At 33.7% G+C, this 19,424-nt stretch overlaps 1 protein-coding gene across 12 annotated transcripts in view; it reads right to left on the bottom strand.

Moving 5' to 3' along the window:
* NBEA (neurobeachin) overlaps positions 1-19,424 on the bottom strand; it is a 684,640-nt gene that overhangs the window by 485,361 nt on the left and 179,855 nt on the right. For all 12 annotated transcript variants that reach the window (XM_023250717.2, XM_023250724.2, XM_011286341.4 and 9 more), the window contains 2 exons: positions 18,966-19,058; positions 4,362-4,470 (listed from right to left, as the gene is read on the bottom strand). In XM_023250717.2, the coding sequence (XP_023106485.1) occupies positions 4,362-4,470; positions 18,966-19,058 (202 nt within the window). The remainder of the gene's footprint in view (positions 1-4,361; positions 4,471-18,965; positions 19,059-19,424) is intronic.

Here is a 19,424-nt window from a genome sequence, read left to right as displayed (position 1 = left end):
ATGGAAATGAAGGTAAAAGAGCTTTCAAACTGAAGATTATCAACCAAATCATTCTTGCCAGGGATGTAGGCCCTGTTCGATGCTTACTCACAAGGATAATCAAACTCAAGCTGCAGGTTTTGAGGCTGAGTTTTCCGGTTACAGTTAAATTTCACTTACTGTGTTAATGAGAATTAAGTTCAAACCTGTCACATGAGTTTTAATTTTCTGTGACCTGATGCTACCTTCCAAAACGGTGCAGTCTTTTAACTTTGGTAATCCAGAATTAGTCATCCACCATCCTGCAGTCTAATAACATAATATGGCTTGTTAGTGGTACTAAAGCTTATGCTAAGACCCCTTCTACTTTTTTACGGGATCAGCCGTGCAACCATTTCATATCATAACCATCTTTCTTTTTGGGCTTTTTGTATACTTATGTTAAGTTTTCCTTTTTTAGAGTATAATTAACTTAGTCCATCTTTCCAATTAACCATGATTATTATTCTACTTTAAAAGCATATATTACAGCCAAATTGGTCAGAGACCTTGTAAGTTAGTTCCTTTATCTGCAGCATCCAATATCCAGTATCAGAAGATCTAAATTTATCCATACTTTCTCCACCTAAGACACGGAATCAGCAACAACTTGGCTTTTTTAGTGTAGAATATCATTAGAGACTAAAATCTGGATACTAAGTGCATATGAGTATAGATGGTAGGTAAAAATACTGCTGCATTTGCTATTGAGCCACTTTTCAAGAAAACTAATAGAAATACATATGTTCTTACTTTAAGGTTAAGTACCTAATGATTTTTCAAATTCAACATAATATATTATTATGCTACATTCTTATTTTAATATAAGGTTTCACTAACTACAAAGACATTCTACTCTTGACACTAATTGGTTAAAACAAGCAGAGGGTTAGAAATTCATGTAGGCAAAAAATGATTTAAAAAATATGTATAGACATCATCAACCAGAGAAGGATTAGTCTAAAAAAACCAAGATAGAAACACAAATAGAAAGAGCTCTAATATGATATTGTAGCACAGTTTTTTTTTCCAACGTTTATTTATTTTTTGGGGACAGAGAGAGAGCATGAACGGGGGAGGAGCAGAGAGAGAGGGAGACACAGAATCGGAAACAGGCTCCAGGCTCCGAGCCATCAGCCCAGAGCCCGACGCGGGGCTCGAACTCACGGACTGCGAGATCGTGACCTGGCTGAAGTCGGACGCTTAACCGACTGCGCCACCCAGGCGCCCCTTGTAGCACAGTTTTGATTCAGAGGACTTTCATGTTGTCCACCAAAGGCAGATTCTGACATTTTTTACCTTATGCACATACATTATGGAATCTGCCTATCTTATGACCATTTATTATTAATGGTGAGACACAGAAAAAAAATTGTTTAACTTGTGATTCTGTTTGTTTAAAAAGGCAACAACAACAAAAAAAATCTAGTTTCATAGGGTTGTTGTAAGACTCTGAGATAATGTACGAAAAGTACTTACACCAAAGTGACTGTCACAGGAAATACACCCTCCAAAACAGTTACTATTATTAGGGAAATATAATATCAGAATCAAGATGATTTGTATACGGTAGGCTTTTCTATTATTAATGCTTATTCAGTTTTGTAGGTCAAATATTGGAGCAATACTAAAAAAAAAAAACACTACGGTAATACCCAGTGTTCTGGACGATAAGCATTTACAAATCATGTAATTAGATGAATGAATAACACAAAGTTGTAATATTAGGCTTAAAAATGAAAGAAACAGAGCAGTCAAAGGAGTTTTTTAATTTACTCTTAAATTTAATGATGATAAGATAAAACGGAAAAAAAAGATGAAACAAAACAGCTGAAAGTAATGTTACAGACCTGAGGCCAAAATACTATCCAGGATACCATCTGCTTTTGTAAACAGATATAAAATAAAACAGATACAATACTGTTTTATTGGCCAGCGCACCCATTTGTCTCAAAGTGTCTACAACTGCTTCTGAGCCACAACTGCAGAGCTGAGTAGTCCCACAGACACCATAAAGCCTGCTGCTAGAGACTGAATGTTTGTCTCCCCACTAATTCTCATCTTGCAAACCAATCCCCGGTGTCATGGTATTAAGAGGTGTGGAGACTTTTAGAAGGTGTTTAGGGCTTGGGAACCCTCATGAAGGTCAGACTATGACCCTTTATAAAAGAAATCTAAGAACTCCCTTGACACTACTGCCATGGGAGGACACAGTGAAAAGATGGTTTATAAACCATGAAGTGAGTCCTCACCAAACACCAAATCCGCCACTGCCTGGATATTGGACTTGCCAGCCTCCCAAACCGTGAGATACAAATTTCCGTTGTTTATAAGCCACCTGGTCTGTGGTATTCTGTTACAGCAGTCTAGACAAACTAAGACTACCACAAAGCCTATAAATATCTATCATCTGGCCCTTTACCAGAAAACTTTGCCCTCCCAACTATGATGAACATTTTATAATAAAAATATTTGCAGTATGTTGTTAAGTGCAAAAACGAGAACCCAAAGCTATGGGAAGGATGATATTTCATGAGTTTTTTGTATGTGTGTCTGTATGTGTATGTGAGCTAACAAAAAACTTTATATATAATTCAGTACCGATGGAGACACCAGAAGTAAATTTTTTTTGGTGTTTTTCTGTATTTTCCAAAATTCTATAATGAATGCATATTAATTCTGATATCAGATTAAAATGTACTTTTTAATAAAAACGACAAAAGAGTGGAGAGATATTTCTCTGTTACAGCAGAGAATTTTATCTTTGTAGCAAAATTTTTACAGAAAGGTAGGTAGAAAACTATTTTAGGATTTGTGGGTCATATGGTCTCTCACAACTCAACCTTGTCATTATGGTTTGAAATCACTCATAGACTAAGTGAATAAACGTGACTACCTTCCAATAAAACTTTATTTACAACTATGAAATTTGAATTTCATAAAATTATACATCACAAAATATTCTTCTTTTATTCTGGTCATTTAAAAATGTAAAAACTATCCTCTACTTGTGGGCCACCCAAAACTAGAATTGAGATATACTGTGCCATTAAGAATTTTAGCATTTGCCCTCAATGTCTCTCACTTCATTTTTTTACTCTTGTGGAGAAATCTGCAATGATGCTATTTTTTATTTTCTGCCTACTATTTTTCTGAGTGAAGGATGTTATTACAAGTGTTTAATCTATTAGTGTCAATGTATAGTAGTGTCCTTGTGTAACAGATAAGATGCTTTGCCACCTAAATCTGTAACAAAATTATTCACACTCCACTGTATTTTAGACGTGTGAGACCTGAAGTCCACTTTTCTTATTCTGGCATGACGGTTATGCACTGGTATTAAACAAAAAGCTAGACTTAAAATACCTGTGATACGTGAAACACTATCAAGTCACCACATGCCGTGATCTGTAGTGCAACAGAGCAGCATGCCAAGTGTGATGAGAACGTGACAAACATTCTCTGTTGCACCTACTCAACTCTGCTGCTGTGACGCAAAAGCAACCACCAGTAGCATGTACAGGAATGAGCACAGGGGTTGTTCCAACAAAAGTATTTATGGACACTGACATTTAATTTCATATCATTTTTATATGTCATATTTTATTTTTCTTTTGCTTACTTTCAACCATTTAAAGACAGAAAAACTAGCCTTGGCGCCTAGCCACACAGACAGGTGTTAGTAAGTTTGCTAATCCTTGTACTAGAGAAAAGAACTAGGGCCACCAAAGACCAGTTGTAGGAGAGTAGAATTAAGGTTTTAAGGTTAACACAGGGATTATTACTCATATTTTACTGGTCCTTAAAAATAAAAACAGCTACTTTGGGAGGTAGTGTGTGCATTTCATAGAAAATACGGAGCTCAAGCTATATGGCTATATGGTAGAAATGATGAAAAAAGGATTTGTAAATTGAGATGATAAAATCTACTGCTCCTTCCAGATACTGCTTTCACAATAATTTTTACCTATAATTTACCTCACTATCAACTCTAGGTTAATGATGGTAGTTTCAAAGGAGACAGAGATAGAAAGAATTAGCAGAGGCGGAGAGAGGGAAAGACCTAATATATAATACATAATAGGTGTGGTTTGTATGAGAAATACTGCACAAAGTCAAACAGCCAACCCATACTAAAAGAAAACACCTTGGACTGACATAAAAAGATGGGCAAATAAATGTACATGGGTATGTTTTAAAATAAAATTTTAAAATGTAAGTACGTGTTCATTTTTGAAAATAATGATTTCTGGCTTTTTGATTAACTGACCAACTACTGATCCCAATTACATAGAAGGTTTCCACTAAATACATTTTAAATCGTCATCACATTTTTTTTTTACCTCATAAAGTGTGTTGTATGTGGTGACAGTCACAGTGTTTGTATGCAACATCAGCCTTTCTCCAAGAAGAGTGAAAAGACTATGAGTATGCATAATTTCCACTTTTCTCCTGGAGAAAAAGGGGGAAAGAAAACAAAACACTATGAAATACATTTGATTACCTAATCACATGACTTTGGGTTTAGAAAGTACAATCTATTAAGCAGATACAAAATCATACAAGTAATTATTTTTACTAACTTCCATCTGCAGTAAAATAACATTTATAACACAGCTATCTTCTAAAGTTCCAAAAACACTATTTAAACACTCCTCATATAAAATGTGAAATATACAAATTATAAATATTATATAAATGTTGACAGCTATTATTTTCAAATTTTTAATGAACTATTTAGGAGTTATTTTTATTAAGTTTAAAACTATTAGTTTCCACTAATACAGAGACCACAAAATTTTTAAATCCTTTCTGTCTAAATTTAAAGTCTATACATGTTTGTTTATTTATTTCTTTATTTTGAAAGAGAGAGAGGGAGGGACAGAGACAGGGAGAAAGAGAATCCAGAGCAGGCTCTTCACTGTTAGCACAGAGCTCGATGCAGGGCTCAAACTCATGAACCATGAGCAGACCTGAGTAGAAATCAAGAGACGGATGCTTAGCTCATTATTGCTTGTATTTGTGGTCTGCCATTGGATTTAAAACCGAGAGAGAGAGAGAGAGAGAGAGAGAGAGAGAGAGAGAGAGAAACACACCAAAAAAAAACTTTCTTAATTACTTACTATTGGCTCAGTTAACTGTCCTCCCCACACCAAATCCATAAATAGAATAGAAGGCTGTACTCAGGGTTTCCTACATTTAGTTCTATCTCAAGGAATTGCTATGAGCCTCTCACTTGTGTCACTGTCTTCGAATTCAAGATCTGGATCCTCTTGGCTCTCAACCCAAGGCATTTCATTTCTTACCTTGATTTGCTATTGTTCCCTATTCAGATCTGGCAACACTGATATAAATTGGGTATTCACCAATTCTTACTCCTTTCTTCCTGAGAGCACAGGTATACTACCAATTCCAGCCTCTTTTACACTCAGGTGTGACCATTTAACTGAGTTTTAGCCAGTGGAATGTGAGCAGGAAAGTCATGAACCATTTTCAGGCCTGACCCACAGAAAAGCACTCATGCACGTCTTCCATGCTCTGTCTCCAAGGCAGAAACACAGGAGCCACATGACGAAGACAGGGAGGACAAGATGGAAGCAGCAGCCCAGGTCTCTAAATCACAGCTTGCAAGAAAGCCACCTACTGTGGAACACCCATTTGGATTTTCAATGAATAAGAAACTACCAGTTTGATAAGCAGCTAAAATTGTGTCTGTCTGCTGCAGCAGCCATTGTTACTTTAATTAATACAGAAATCAAATAATGAACCATTTATCTGGGTACCACTCACCTGGAAATCCTCTCTTCTAACATCAGCCTCCAAGCTCCACACTGTACAACAAAAGACACAGGGCAGCTGTTTCCCCCCACCTAATTCTCCTCAGTCCAGGGAGGGAAACAGCAAAATAACTGAAACCCAAGAGCTTAGGCACATGTTTGTCTTGTGGCTGTGTTTGTGAAACACTTAAACACGACTGAAAAAAGGTCAACTGGTCATTAAAAAATTTTTAAAAATCAGGACTAATGGATATTATGGGATTATAGAGGGGAAGGCTTTAAGTATTTTCCAATTCAGGCGACACCCAAGGCAAGGACGACTTAAACTTTCATTTGCTCCCTAATCAAGAAAGAACAAATGCCAAAGTGTTTTCCTTTATATATCTCTCTGATACATGAAGCTGGTAAAAGTTATCCAAATTAGGCTACCTGGAATAGCCTAATTAGGAATTTACAATAATCTCTTACCTGCACCAGTATAATTTCAGCTACTAAAGAAATTCATGCCCTTCTGATTATCTTCTATAATGTAAATTTCTATAGAGCAGCTATATTCTAGCCTTTTGTGGGGGAATTGAAGAATCTTCCATATATACCAGAGAAGAGATGGGTCAGCTTCCTCCTGCAGTTTGCTTTAAAACAATGTTTATCAATAATTTTTGCTGCACAGCACTGAAGAGACAGCCAAAAATGCCATCCATTATCTCAGGAAGAGTGTGGGTGAGCTATACGCCCCATGATCCCCACGTGACTTTGTTTCCCACAGAATCCCTAATGAAAGACCCAACTCAATGCATTCTGCTCAAGAAGACTTCAATAGGGCATAGACGAGAGAAACTAAAATTTTGAACCTTAACTTTAAGACCTAAACAGACTTCAGGCTTTAGTGCCTATTTGCTTTACCCTTTGAATTTTATAGGATTTCTGTCCATTTGGATTAAGAATGTAATCTTTTTTAAAAAAAAGAGTAACCTTTTAATGTCATACAAATTATACATTTATTAGCTTACTAACATCCCAATGAAAATATAATCCAATTTTCTTCTTCACAAAATAAGCAAGCCTTTTTTTTTTTTTGGATAGTCAAAGAATACTTCTTGTAACAAACTCAGACAGTATGTTGAAACAAGACAAAGGTAAAAGAAACCCATAATTTCCATAACTCAGAGAAAATCATTATAAAGTGTCAGTTTATGTTCTTCTAGATTAATGACTATGCATACAAATATGGTGATAAATATAGATGATATCAATATGATGAAACTAATTCTGTATAAGGTAATTTATACTTTTTTTCCTGTTATCCTGTCTTGAATTTTCAGTCATTAAATATAATAAGTATGCAGCACATTACATCCATTGATGACTGTTGACATTGATGCTATTTCCCATTTTTTTTCTACCATGAACAAAACTTTGCCCTTTTAGGTAAATCTTTGGGCATATATCCATGACTATTTACTTAGAATAAATTCTTGTAACTGAAATGATGGGTGTTAAAAGCTTTTATATTTAATTTTATGAGACTCCCTGCAATTTAGCATCAAAGTGGTACTTGTACCATCGAAGTGTAACTTGTACCATCAAAATGTAACTTGTACCATCAAAGTGTAACTTGTACCATCAAAGTGTAAACGCATTTTACCAGCAGCTTCTCTCACCAACATGAACATAAAATTCATGTAAGTATATAATTTAGTCATTATTTGAAAACCTTATAGAGTCACGCAATTATCATCAACTTCCAGTTCCAACATTTTCATCACCCCAAAAAATTCTCTTGTGCCTTTGTAGTCAATCCCCACTCCCATCACTAGCCCAATATAATAATCACTAACTGCATTCTGGAGATTTCATATGAATGAAAACATGTAACACGTGCTCTTCTCCATCAGGCCTCTTCCATTTAGCATAATGATTTTTAGGACTCATTAATGTCATAGTGTGCATCAGTAGTTTGTTTCCTTTTAATTGTGCATTGGTATTCCATTGTATGGACATATGATACTTTGTTTATCCATTCACTAATTAATGGAATTTTGGATTATTTCCAGTTTTGAACTATTCTGGATAATGGTATTAAAAACATCCATGTACAAGTCCAGTTGTGGACATATGCCGTCATTTCTCCCCAGTAGGTACGCAGGCATGGAAATGCCAGGGTATGTGGTAAGTGCTACATTTTTTAAGAAATTAGAAAACTCTTCTGGAACATGGCTAGAGCATTTTACATTCCCATCAGCAATGCATGAGAATTCAGTTAGTTGTTATATGCTCTGGTTGTATGTTGTATGTTGTGGATTTATACAAATCAAACTATTTTCTATTTTGCTGTGAGATTTCTTTGACCTAGGGGTTCTTACTATCAAGCAATTTACCAAAGCTCTTTCTGCTGTTGATTTCTTACTTAATTTTGTTGTGGTCAAAGAAAACATGTTGTTTGATCTCAATTCTTTTAAATTTATTGAAACTTGTTTTATGTTTTATAGCCCAGCCCATTATATATTCTACACTTAAAACAATTTGCTGACTGTTCTATGAATGTCAGTATACTGTTTAATATGATCTTGAATAGGGCTGGTGAAAACAGGCTTACATTAACTTGTAGCTATTGAAGGGGAATGCTTCTAATATTTTACTACTAAACAGGACGATGGTTACTTCCAAGTAGACAGGCCTTATCAGGTTAAAGAAATCATTTTCTATTCCTGCTTTCCTAGGAATTTTGATGATGAATGGATACTGAATTTTACCAAAATTGTTTGTATCCATTTGCGTAATTACGTAGCTATTCTTCAATGTGTTAATAAGGAGATTATATTAAAGGATATTCTGATGTTAAACTATCCTTACATTCAGCATAAAATTAAAAACCTAGGGGGGAAAAGGCAAAACACTTTATTTTTAATTTTTAAAAAATGTTTTATTTATCCTTGAGAGAGAGACAGAGCATGAGCGAGGGAGGGGCAGAGCTAGAGAGGGACACAGAATCCGAAGCAGGCTCCAGGCTCCGAGCTGTCAGCACAAAGCCTGACGCGGGGCTCAAACTCACAAGCCGCGAGATCATGACCTGAGCCGAAGTCGGACGCTCAACTGACTGAGCCACCCAGGTGCCCCATCACCTTTCTTTTTTTAGTATAAATATTTATGACTATCAGTTGCCTCCAATACTACTTAGGCCAACTCTCAGAAGTGTAAATACACAAAATTCTCAGTTTTGATTCTAAACACTTTATAATGTGTACAGTAATTTCTTGTTATGAGTTATTTACAATATGTACATTTCCATTGTATTAGTTTGATTTTTATCAGTGATTTCTTAATTGAATTGTGGGTGACAAGTCATCTTTATGACAATTTATTTACATTTTGGACAATTTTATGACTTCCACGGACAAGTTTTATATTTTTGTGTGTGTTTGAGAATAATGAATATGCTAATCAAGCATATTTTTAGTTTTCAGTTTTAGTTTTACTTTTAGTTTAGCTTAGGTTTAGTTTTGTTTGTAGATCTTTTATATCCTTGGTTAAATTCATTCCTGGCTATTTTATTCTATGAAAACTTTCATTCTTTTTCCATCTCTTAACCTCCTTTCTTATTTGTCATCTTTGTCTCTTGATGCTACATTCTGGGTAATTTCTTCATTGCTATCTTTCAGCTCACCAATTCTTTCTTAAGTTTTATCTCATCTGTTTAACATGTCCATGGAGCTAATTTTAATTACTACCTTTTAATTTCTAGAAGTTACTGTGATTTTTTTAAAGCTTCATGGTTTGTTTTAATATTACCTTGTTTCTTAAGAATTATTTCTCCCATTATGTTTGATTTTCATTTTTGGCATATGAGAATTTAACTACCTTTGTGTGCTCAGCTATACATCTGAAAGGATTTCTGTTGTATTTTATTCAAAATTTCTAAGTTTCTAGTAGTACAAAGTATTTCAGGGTATCGTTTTACCCACTATTTTTCTCCTATAAGAATTCTTATTCACATGTTTAGTCTCCTATATTCTTTATCTTTTCTCTTTCTATTTTTGGACCCATGCTTTGGGAACTTACTAATTTAGTGGGAATCCACTAATTTGGATGGACTGGAAAACAAGTCATGAGCTAACGAGGCAGAATATCATTTTTGGTTCCCTACTTGAATCTTAAATGCTCCTCTTAAAAATAAAATTCAAAGATTCCACCATAGCCCCCTCCACTAGTTCTATTTCATTGAGTACATAGTTTGATGACCCTCTCTTATCTCCTGTCTCTGGCTACTAGCCTTTAATGAGTTGCTATTTTTCTTTTTTACACAGTTGAGGTCAGATCTCACTGCTGTGGGTTTTACATGATGGGATCCCCGCAGGTGCTGTAAGGTAGAGGACCGCCTAAGATAACTGATCTGTAGTATAAAACCTAGCTTGTTGTTAAGTCCTGGAGCCAGCATTGTGGCATTCCAATATTCCTCCACTCCCACAAATTCAAGGACAGGGAAGATTCAACCCATCATTTCAGATACTTCTTGGCCTTCTGGTGGTCACTTACATAGAAGCCAATGTTAACACCTCTCAGGAGGGAGGGGGGTGCAAAGGAGAGAAAGTAAGAGGCAGAGATCTTTGACAGAAAAATGATCTCTCAAAATTTGCTGCTTTTTAGTCTTTTCTTTAGGCTTCTAACATAATTCTTCAGCTGCCTGTCATTCCCATGGGAGAGAAAACCCCTCACCAGTTGTCTTGTTTTCTCTGCTGCTACCCCACGTACACATAGGAACCAACATTTGCCTGAAGAAAGCCAATAGGTTAGATGTTGAAAATACATGGGAAGGAAACTTCTTTCCACCTCTCATGCTCCCAGAACCTACATCACTACTTTTTGTTAACAGACAATTGGTTCTGCCAGAAAAACTGGGTAATTTCAACTAGTTGAAAAAGAAACCATTAGGTTAAAACAACTGTCAGTATATAACTCTCAGGCCTGTAGTCAACACTACACACAGCAAGCTGATTCATTTAGAGTGTGATTAACTTGGAGAATTCACCCAGAAAGTACAGGGTTTGAAGTTAAGACATCAGACAAATATACTTGGTTGAGAATTTTTATTTCCACAATGAACATTCAATAACACAGGCTTTTAAATTTTTATAAGCTAAAATTATCATAGTTGTATTACAGTACAGCCGTTTAGGCATTTTGATCATCTATCTGTATGATTTGTTAGATTCTGTTCTGAGGATAACTATAATCAGACCACTTCCATGAAAGAACAGTTTGGCTTTCTATTGAAACATATACCCAAGTTAAGTTTTTCAGTTTTATATAGCTTTTTATTTTGAAAATTTTTAAGATTTACAGAAATGTTGAAAAGATAGTACAGAGAGTACCCATATATTATTTACCCAACTTCCCCATATGTTAATATCTTATCTAATCATGATACATATGTCAAAACTAAGAAATCAACATAAGTATAACGTTTTAACTAAACTACAGACTTTTATTAATATTTTACCCGTTTTCCCTAATGTCCTTTTTCAGTTCAGGACCCAATCCAGAATACCACCTTTCATTTAGTCATCATATCTCCTTAAACTCCTCTGCTCTGCAGCAGTTTTCCTGTTCCTTGTTTCTCATGCCCTTTGACAGTTTTGCAGAGTATTGATCAAGTATTTTGTAGAATATCCCTCAATTTGGGGATATATGATACTTTCTCTGGACTAGACTGGGATTATTATTATTACTTTTAGAAGAATACCACAGAGATGAAGTGCCTTTCTCATTACATCATATCAGGTAATACATGATATCAACACGATACAGAACTGTTGATGTCACCCTTAATCAATAGGGGAAATCACTGCCAGGTTTCACTATCCTTTGGAAAAAAGCCAGCAAGTCCATCTCACACTCAAGTAGAGAGGATTTATTTGAGTTCCATCTTCAAGAGGAAGGAGGAGCTGTGTATATATTATTTGGAACAGACTTCTCAATTTTAATGATGGATATCAAACCTATCTCTACTTCAGCTGACAAAGTATATGGATTATCTCACAACCTATATCCCAGGCACTTGACAGAAATTACAAACTAGGCATTGCAAAGGACGAATGCACCAGACTTCAGTTTAGCTTCATTCATGGACCCAACTCAGAATCACTGCCAGACACAAATAAGACACTGACTTTGGGTGACATTTCATTTCTTAACAGTTTTAGAGACGATTTTCTTAGGTTTTGAGGTAATGAAAGCCTTTACAAACATTATTTCCTCCTCCCTAATAATTATGTGTTTTATTTGTTTCAAATCTTGAATAATAGTAATAATATAGTAGAAATACTTATCTACTGATCTAAATGATACTAGTATTTCATGTTTAAATTTTATATTTAAGATAAATATCTTATTATACTTAAGATATGACCTGTTTTTACCAGAATTACAGGTTAAATTGCACCTATTACCTTTTTGCCAAATATTTAAAGCATCATATTGCAATGTACTGTGATTAACTCTTAAATCTACCGTATCATTTATCCTTAAAACTCAGTGAGAAAGGAGTATAGTTTTACTCATGTAGGATAAAAACTGAGGCTCAAGGATATTTCCAAAACCATTCAAAAAATGTGTGGCTAAGCCAGGATCCAAACCAATGCAGTACAACTTGACAGCCAATGAATTTTATGTATGTATGTATGTATGTATGTATGTGTGTGTATATATATATACACACATATATATACACACATATATATGTATGTATGTGTGTATATATATACACACACATATATACACACATATATATGTGTGTATGTGTATATATATGCACACACACAAATATATATGTGTATACATATACATATGTATATATACATATACATATATATGTGTGTATATATACATATACATATATATGTGTGTATACATACATGTGTGTATATATATACATATACACACACACATATATATATATGTATGTGTGTATATATATATATATGTATGTATGTATGTACATGTACCAATTCCCCATAAGGAGCCACTGTTTGTAATTTCTTGTTTCTTACATATTCTACTAGATTTTCTTAATGTAATATAGGAACTATTATATACTTATATCCTCTTTTTTATACAAAATTAAATCAAATAAACACTTATCTATACTATTTGTTTTTAATCATGTAACAATTTAGTTGTGATATCAATATACTGAGACTTAACAGTTTTGTTTTACAACTGCATGGTATTCCATTTAATGAATAAACCATCATTTTTTTTTAGCAAATCCCCTATTAATAGAAATTTAAGATTTCTCTTAACCCTTACAAATATAAACAACACGAGTACCTCTGAAGAATCATTATTTCACATATGTACAAGAGATAAACTGCTGTGTTAAAAACTATATGTATTTGTAATTTCAACAGACATTCATCAAAATTAACACTTCACTCTAAATGGGACTATACTAATTTAAGTTCTGATGTGCAAGAATGCTTGCTCCCCCCAACAATCTTGCTAACAAAGACAGGATGTGTAATTTTGAGAATTCTGTTAATCTAATATGTGAAAAATTATGTCTTACTTTAGTTTTAGGATATATTTCCCTTACACCAGTAGGACTCCCTTCTTTTTAAATATTTATATGCCATGCATATTCTCCTCTATAAGCTGACCATTCATTCATATCCTTTCCCCCTTTTTCTACTAGGTTGTCTTACCAGTTTCTAGGGAAAGTTGTACAAAATGATCATATAAAATTCTTTTAATTTCTTCAGTTTGTATATTAATTATGGAAATTATAATTTATTTTATACATTCATATTTTTGTCCTTTATTAAGTTGGTTAATGATGACATCCATTTATGTCATGAGTTTAAAAAAAAACTAGCTTTTTAAATGACTTTTTATATCCCAAATCATGATATTCCTACTTGTCTATTTATTAATTACTTTCTTCCATTTATTTGGTTATTCTTTTCCTAACTTAGACATTTTAATTATTTTTCTCTGTATTTTCTTTTTATTGCTGTATAACTATGGATATTCTTCTAAACACTTCCTGGCTGTATCTCATAGGTTTGTGAAAGTTTTTTTTTTTTAATTCTGCTATTTGTCCATATAATTTTGGGTTTATTTCTGAGTTTTTTGTTCTATTCCACTGATCTATGTGTCTACTTTTTATGCCAGTACCATACTGTTTTAATTACTACCACTTTATTTTTTTTTTACTAAATGTCTATTTATTTTAATTTTATTTTAAATGTTTTATTTTTGAGAGAGAGAGAGTGCAAGCAGGGAAGGAGCAGATAGAGAAGGGGACAGAGGATCCAAAACAGACTCCGTACTGACAGCAGCAAGCCTGATGTGGGGCTCAAACTTATGAACCGCAAGATCATGACCCAAGCCGAAGTCGGATGCTCGACTGACTAAGCCACTCAGGCACCCCTATTTATTTATTTATTGAAAGAGAAAGAGAGAGAGCATGCACATGCACGCACAAGTGGAGAGGGGGCTAAGAGAGAGGGAGGGAGAGAATCTCAAGCAGGTTCTGCGTTATCAGCACAGAGCCCAATGCGGGGCTTGATCCCATGAGATCATGACCTGAGTCAAAATCAAGAGTTGGATGTTTAACTGACTGAGCCACCCAGGCACCACTAATTATTACCACTTTGTAATATAACTTGAAATCTGGAATTACAATACCTCCAGTTTTATTTTTATTTTTCAAGACTGTTTTCCATACAAATTTTAGGATTGTCTGTCCTAGTTCTGTGCAAAATGCTATTGGTATTTTGATAGGGATTACATTAAATTTATAAGTTGCATTGGATCATACGGACATTTTAACATTATTTGTTCTCCCAATTCATAAGCATGGAATATCTTATTTCTTTGTGTATTCTTAAATTTCTTTCATCAGTGTTTTATAGTTTTCAATTTTTTTTAACATTTACATATTTTTGAGAGACAGAGAGAGACAGACAATGAGTGGAAGACAGGCGGAGAGGGAGAAGGAGACACAGAATCTGAAGCAGGCTCCAGGTTCTGAGCTGACAGCACAGAGCCTGACATGGGGCACGAACCCACAAACTGCGAGATCATGACCTGAGCTGAAGTCAGACGCTTAACCAACTGAGCCACCCACGCACTCCTGACAGTTTTCAGAATATGGATCTTTCATCTCTTAAGTTAGGTTTATTCCTAAACATTTTATTGTTTTTAGTTCAGTTGTAAAAGGAACTGTTTTCTCAATTTCACTTTCTGCTGCTTCATTATGAGTGTATAGGGATGCAACAGATTTTTGCACAATGATTTTGTAATCTTCAACAAAGGACTGAATATTCAATGGGAAACTGACAGTCTTTTCAACAAATGGTGTGTGGAAAACTGGACAGCCACCTGCAAAAGAATGAAACCAGACCAATATCTCTCCCCATACACAAAAACAAACAAAAACTGATTAAAGATCTAAGTGTGAAACCGTAAAATTCCTACAAGAGAGCATAGGCAGTAATCTTTCACCATCAGCCATAGCAACATTTTTCTAGATATGTTTCTTGAGGCAAGCCAACATAAACTACTGGGATCACATCAAACTAAAATGTTTCTGCAGAGCAAGGGAAACAGCCAATAAAACTAAAAGGTAGCCTACAGACTGGGAGAAGATATTTGCAAATGACATATCTGAAAAAGGATTAGTATCCAAAATATATAAATACTGACATACGTCAATACCAAGAAACAATTAATCCAATTAAAAATGGGCAGACAACATGAACAGACATTTCTCCAAAGAAGACATATAGATGTCCAACAAACACATGAAAAGATACTCAATACCATTCATTATCAGGGAAATGTAAATCAAAACTACAATGAAATATCACCTCATTAGGGTTGGTGAGAATATGGAGAAAAAGGAACCCTCTTGCACTGCTGATGGGAATGCAAATTGGTGTAGCCACTATGGAAAACAGCATAGAGGTTCCTCAAAAAATTAAAAATAGAACTACCCAATGATCTAGGAATTGCGCTACTGGGTATTTACCCCCAAAATACAAAAACATAATTCAAACGGATATATGCACCCCTATGGTTACTGCAACATTATTTATACTAGCCAATCTATAGAAACAGCCCAGTCCATTGACAGATGAATGGATAAAGAAGATGTGGTATAGAAACACAATGGAATATTATTGTGATAATATTGTGAATAATATTGTCGATATTATCATAAAAAAGAATGAAATCTTGCCATTTGCAACAATATAAATAGGGTTAGAGAGTATAATGCTAAGCAAAATAAGTCATTCAGAGAAAGACAAATACTATATGACCTCACTCATATGTGGAATTTAAGAAACAAAACAAACAAGCAAAGGAAAAAAAGAGAGACAAACCAAGAAACAGACTCTTAACTATAGAGAATAAGCAGATGGTTACCAGAGGGTATGTGGGGAGATGGGAGAAATAGGGGATGGGGATTAAAGAGTACACTCATGATAAAAAATAAAATAAAATAAAACAAAATAAAATACAATAAAATACAATAAAATACAATACAATAATTTTAATAAAATATTGAAAAAATTCTGCTGTTTGTATTTTCTCATTGACACAAAAATTGTTTAATAAACTTTAAATTTCTAGGTAGAAGAAACTTTGGTTTCTGACTTTGTTCCTATTTTCTAATTTTACTGTGTTTTATTAAAAGAATATTGTCTGTTTTGTCTTTATGTTTTGGAATTCTTCTTTGATGTATACTACTTTGATGTCAAATTTTTATAAATGTTCCATGTTAACATGGTACAGATTTCAAACTATATTAATCAGATTTACCTTACTATTTAGATTACATTCCCCCTGGATTTTTTTATGAACCAAGATAGGTGGATTAAACTTTGTTTTAGTATTTCAAACTAATGGTAATTGTATTATTTATCCCATAATTTCTTTTTTATGAAAGTTTCACCCTGTAACATTATGTATCCTTCTTTATGTTATTTATTGCTTTTCGGCTTGACTTCTAATTTGTCCAATATTAAGATGATTCCTGTTTTCCTCACTTGTATGCATGTGGTATAACCTTTAGTTATCCTTTAATTTTCCGCCTTTCTAAATCACTTTATTTTTGTATGTTTCTTGCACATAGATCTGGGTTTTTATTATTGTGATCAATTGAATTTTTCTTAAAATAGGTGATTTAAGACGAATATTTAAGACCAATAGTATACTTTTGTGCTGACCATTCTAGGAAAATTCTCCCTGGTACTCAGAATGATCTTTTAAATGGATGGTAAAATCTTATATTAGGACTTCACTGAATTATAGCTTTAAATATATGTTTAGTTCCACTGTTCTGCTTTTCTTAGTTGGAAATTCAATTTAGGCCACTACTGGAACTTCCATACTTTCTATAGCAATCATTTTCTCTCTAATTCTTCTAAGCTCTTATTATATTTCTTAAATTTCTCATATTATTTGCCTTGTTTTCATTTTTATCTTCTGTGTATCTTACTATGCCAACCACATAGTTCATCTTCCTTTGAGTTTCTTCTGATTTCGTTTTTATTTGTATGGAAGTTTTTTTCTTCAATAAAAATAAAATAGAAACTTTCCTCCAAAGTTCTGTTAGTCTATGATCCAACACTTCTGTGTTATCCTACCATGTCTTCTAACTTCATGAAATTCTGCTTAGCAGTACTCCTTCCTCAGCAGCAATTAAATCTTACTTTTTAAACTTATGGTAAATTTCTAATTTGCTAATTTAATAATTGCAATTATTTACCAATTTAATAATTGCAATTATTATGTATTCTATAGCAATATTTTTCCAGTGAGTGTTCTTATCTGCTGGTTAGTTTTATTTTTTTTTTAAGATTTGTTAATGTTTTTCATTTATTCTGAAAGAGATTGAGAGAGAGAGAGAGCATGAGCTGGCAAGGGGCAGAGAGAGAGGGAAAGGAGAGAGAAAAGAATCAAAGGAGGCTCCACGCTGTCAACACAAAGCCCGATGTGGGGCTTGATCCCACAAACTGTGAGATCATGACCTGAGCCAAAACCAAGAGTCAAGGCTTAACCAACTAACCCACCCAGGTGCCCCTCTGTTGGTTAGTTTTGCTTAAGTTTTCCACATTTCTATATTTTTTCAATGTTTCTTCTTAACAATTTTTAAGAGGCTGCATCTAGGGCTAGAATCCTTTAATGTCTCCTAGTCAATTTCTCTTACTTAACCAAAGTTAAATGAGCAGTCCTTTTCTCTTAATATTAAAAGTACATATGCTTCTCAGTCTCAGTATTCAATCAACTAATACACATTTACAGTTCCTCAAATATGCATAACTCCTTCCTACAATCCTGGTTTTGGTGAACTATTCCCTGTATTTATAATATGTCTATTTTCACTTACTTGACTATCAATTTGGTACCAAAATAAAAATAATATCTACTCTTCCAGACTATTTAGCATGTTTGAGATGCTTTACCTAGATCGTGTGTGGTTTTCATCAGTGTTATCAATAAACTCTCTGAAAATTTAAATACCAAAATGAAATGACAACAGTGAGGTTCTGAGAGGAGCTCCATATCTAGCAATAGTTAAATGATACCCTGTTGGGCTCATTTGTATAGAAAATGGATTTTATAAAGAATAATTTTGCACTGGACAACATAATATGAAAAATACTCATTATATCAGCAAGTGACAGTATCTAAATTCTAGACTTTGGGGAAAAAAGAAATATTCTAGGATCTTCAACTAACAAAAATAATCCATAGGCCTCAATGTTAGAAAAAAATACAAATAATAATGACTTAACATGTCAGCAAAAGAGCAGCTCTCATATACACTGTATTCCCTGTGTCACGAAAGTTTTCACTGAAATCATATCCATATGTGATTTATTTGATTTGATGAAATATGTTATTACATCTTTAAGATGAACAGTACTTTCTTCAGCAAACAAATAGAAATAAACTATATTACTTAAATTGTGAATTTGTTCTATAATCTACTATTAATAAACATGCTTTCATAAAACACTTTCACAATTTTTATCATAGGAAGCTATTCTTTTCCACTGTAAGATTATTCAAGTCAAATTTCATGTTATATTAGATACGAAACTACTAAAATACAATTTAAATAGATATTTTCACAATTCATAATGAAAAACATCAACTTACTTGTGACCTAAATGCTTCAGAAAGTATCCCAGAACCTTCAGAGCTTGAACCCAAATACTTTCACTTTTAGAGGCCAATAATTTGTAGATTACTCTAAAAAATACAGAAATAAATGACCTTTTAAGTACCTACAAATATTAAAAATAGAAGCACTATATACTTTACAAACAAACCATAAATATAAAAAACATAAAGTACCTCTCAGGATTTAAAATTCTTTGGAAAAATTAAAAATTATATTTTACAAATTTTTCTCTAAACTTGGTCTTCCAATAAATACTCAAACATTCAATGTGATTCGTTGCTTATAAGCACTGCCTTCCAGGCATATTTAAAAGACATTTTTTCTATTTTAAGATACATGATTAGTTAAGCCACATTTCCCCTTCTATTATAACTGCCTCTGACATTTCTACATAATGACCTTTTTTTCTTGTTTATAGCTAATTGGATCATGGA

This window comes from Felis catus, chromosome A1 (assembly GCF_018350175.1).
Source record: "Felis catus isolate Fca126 chromosome A1, F.catus_Fca126_mat1.0, whole genome shotgun sequence".
Classification (NCBI taxonomy): Eukaryota; Metazoa; Chordata; class Mammalia; order Carnivora; family Felidae; genus Felis; species Felis catus.
The sequence above is the reverse complement of the archived record's forward strand: the minus strand, read 5'-3'. Positions and strand labels throughout refer to the sequence as shown.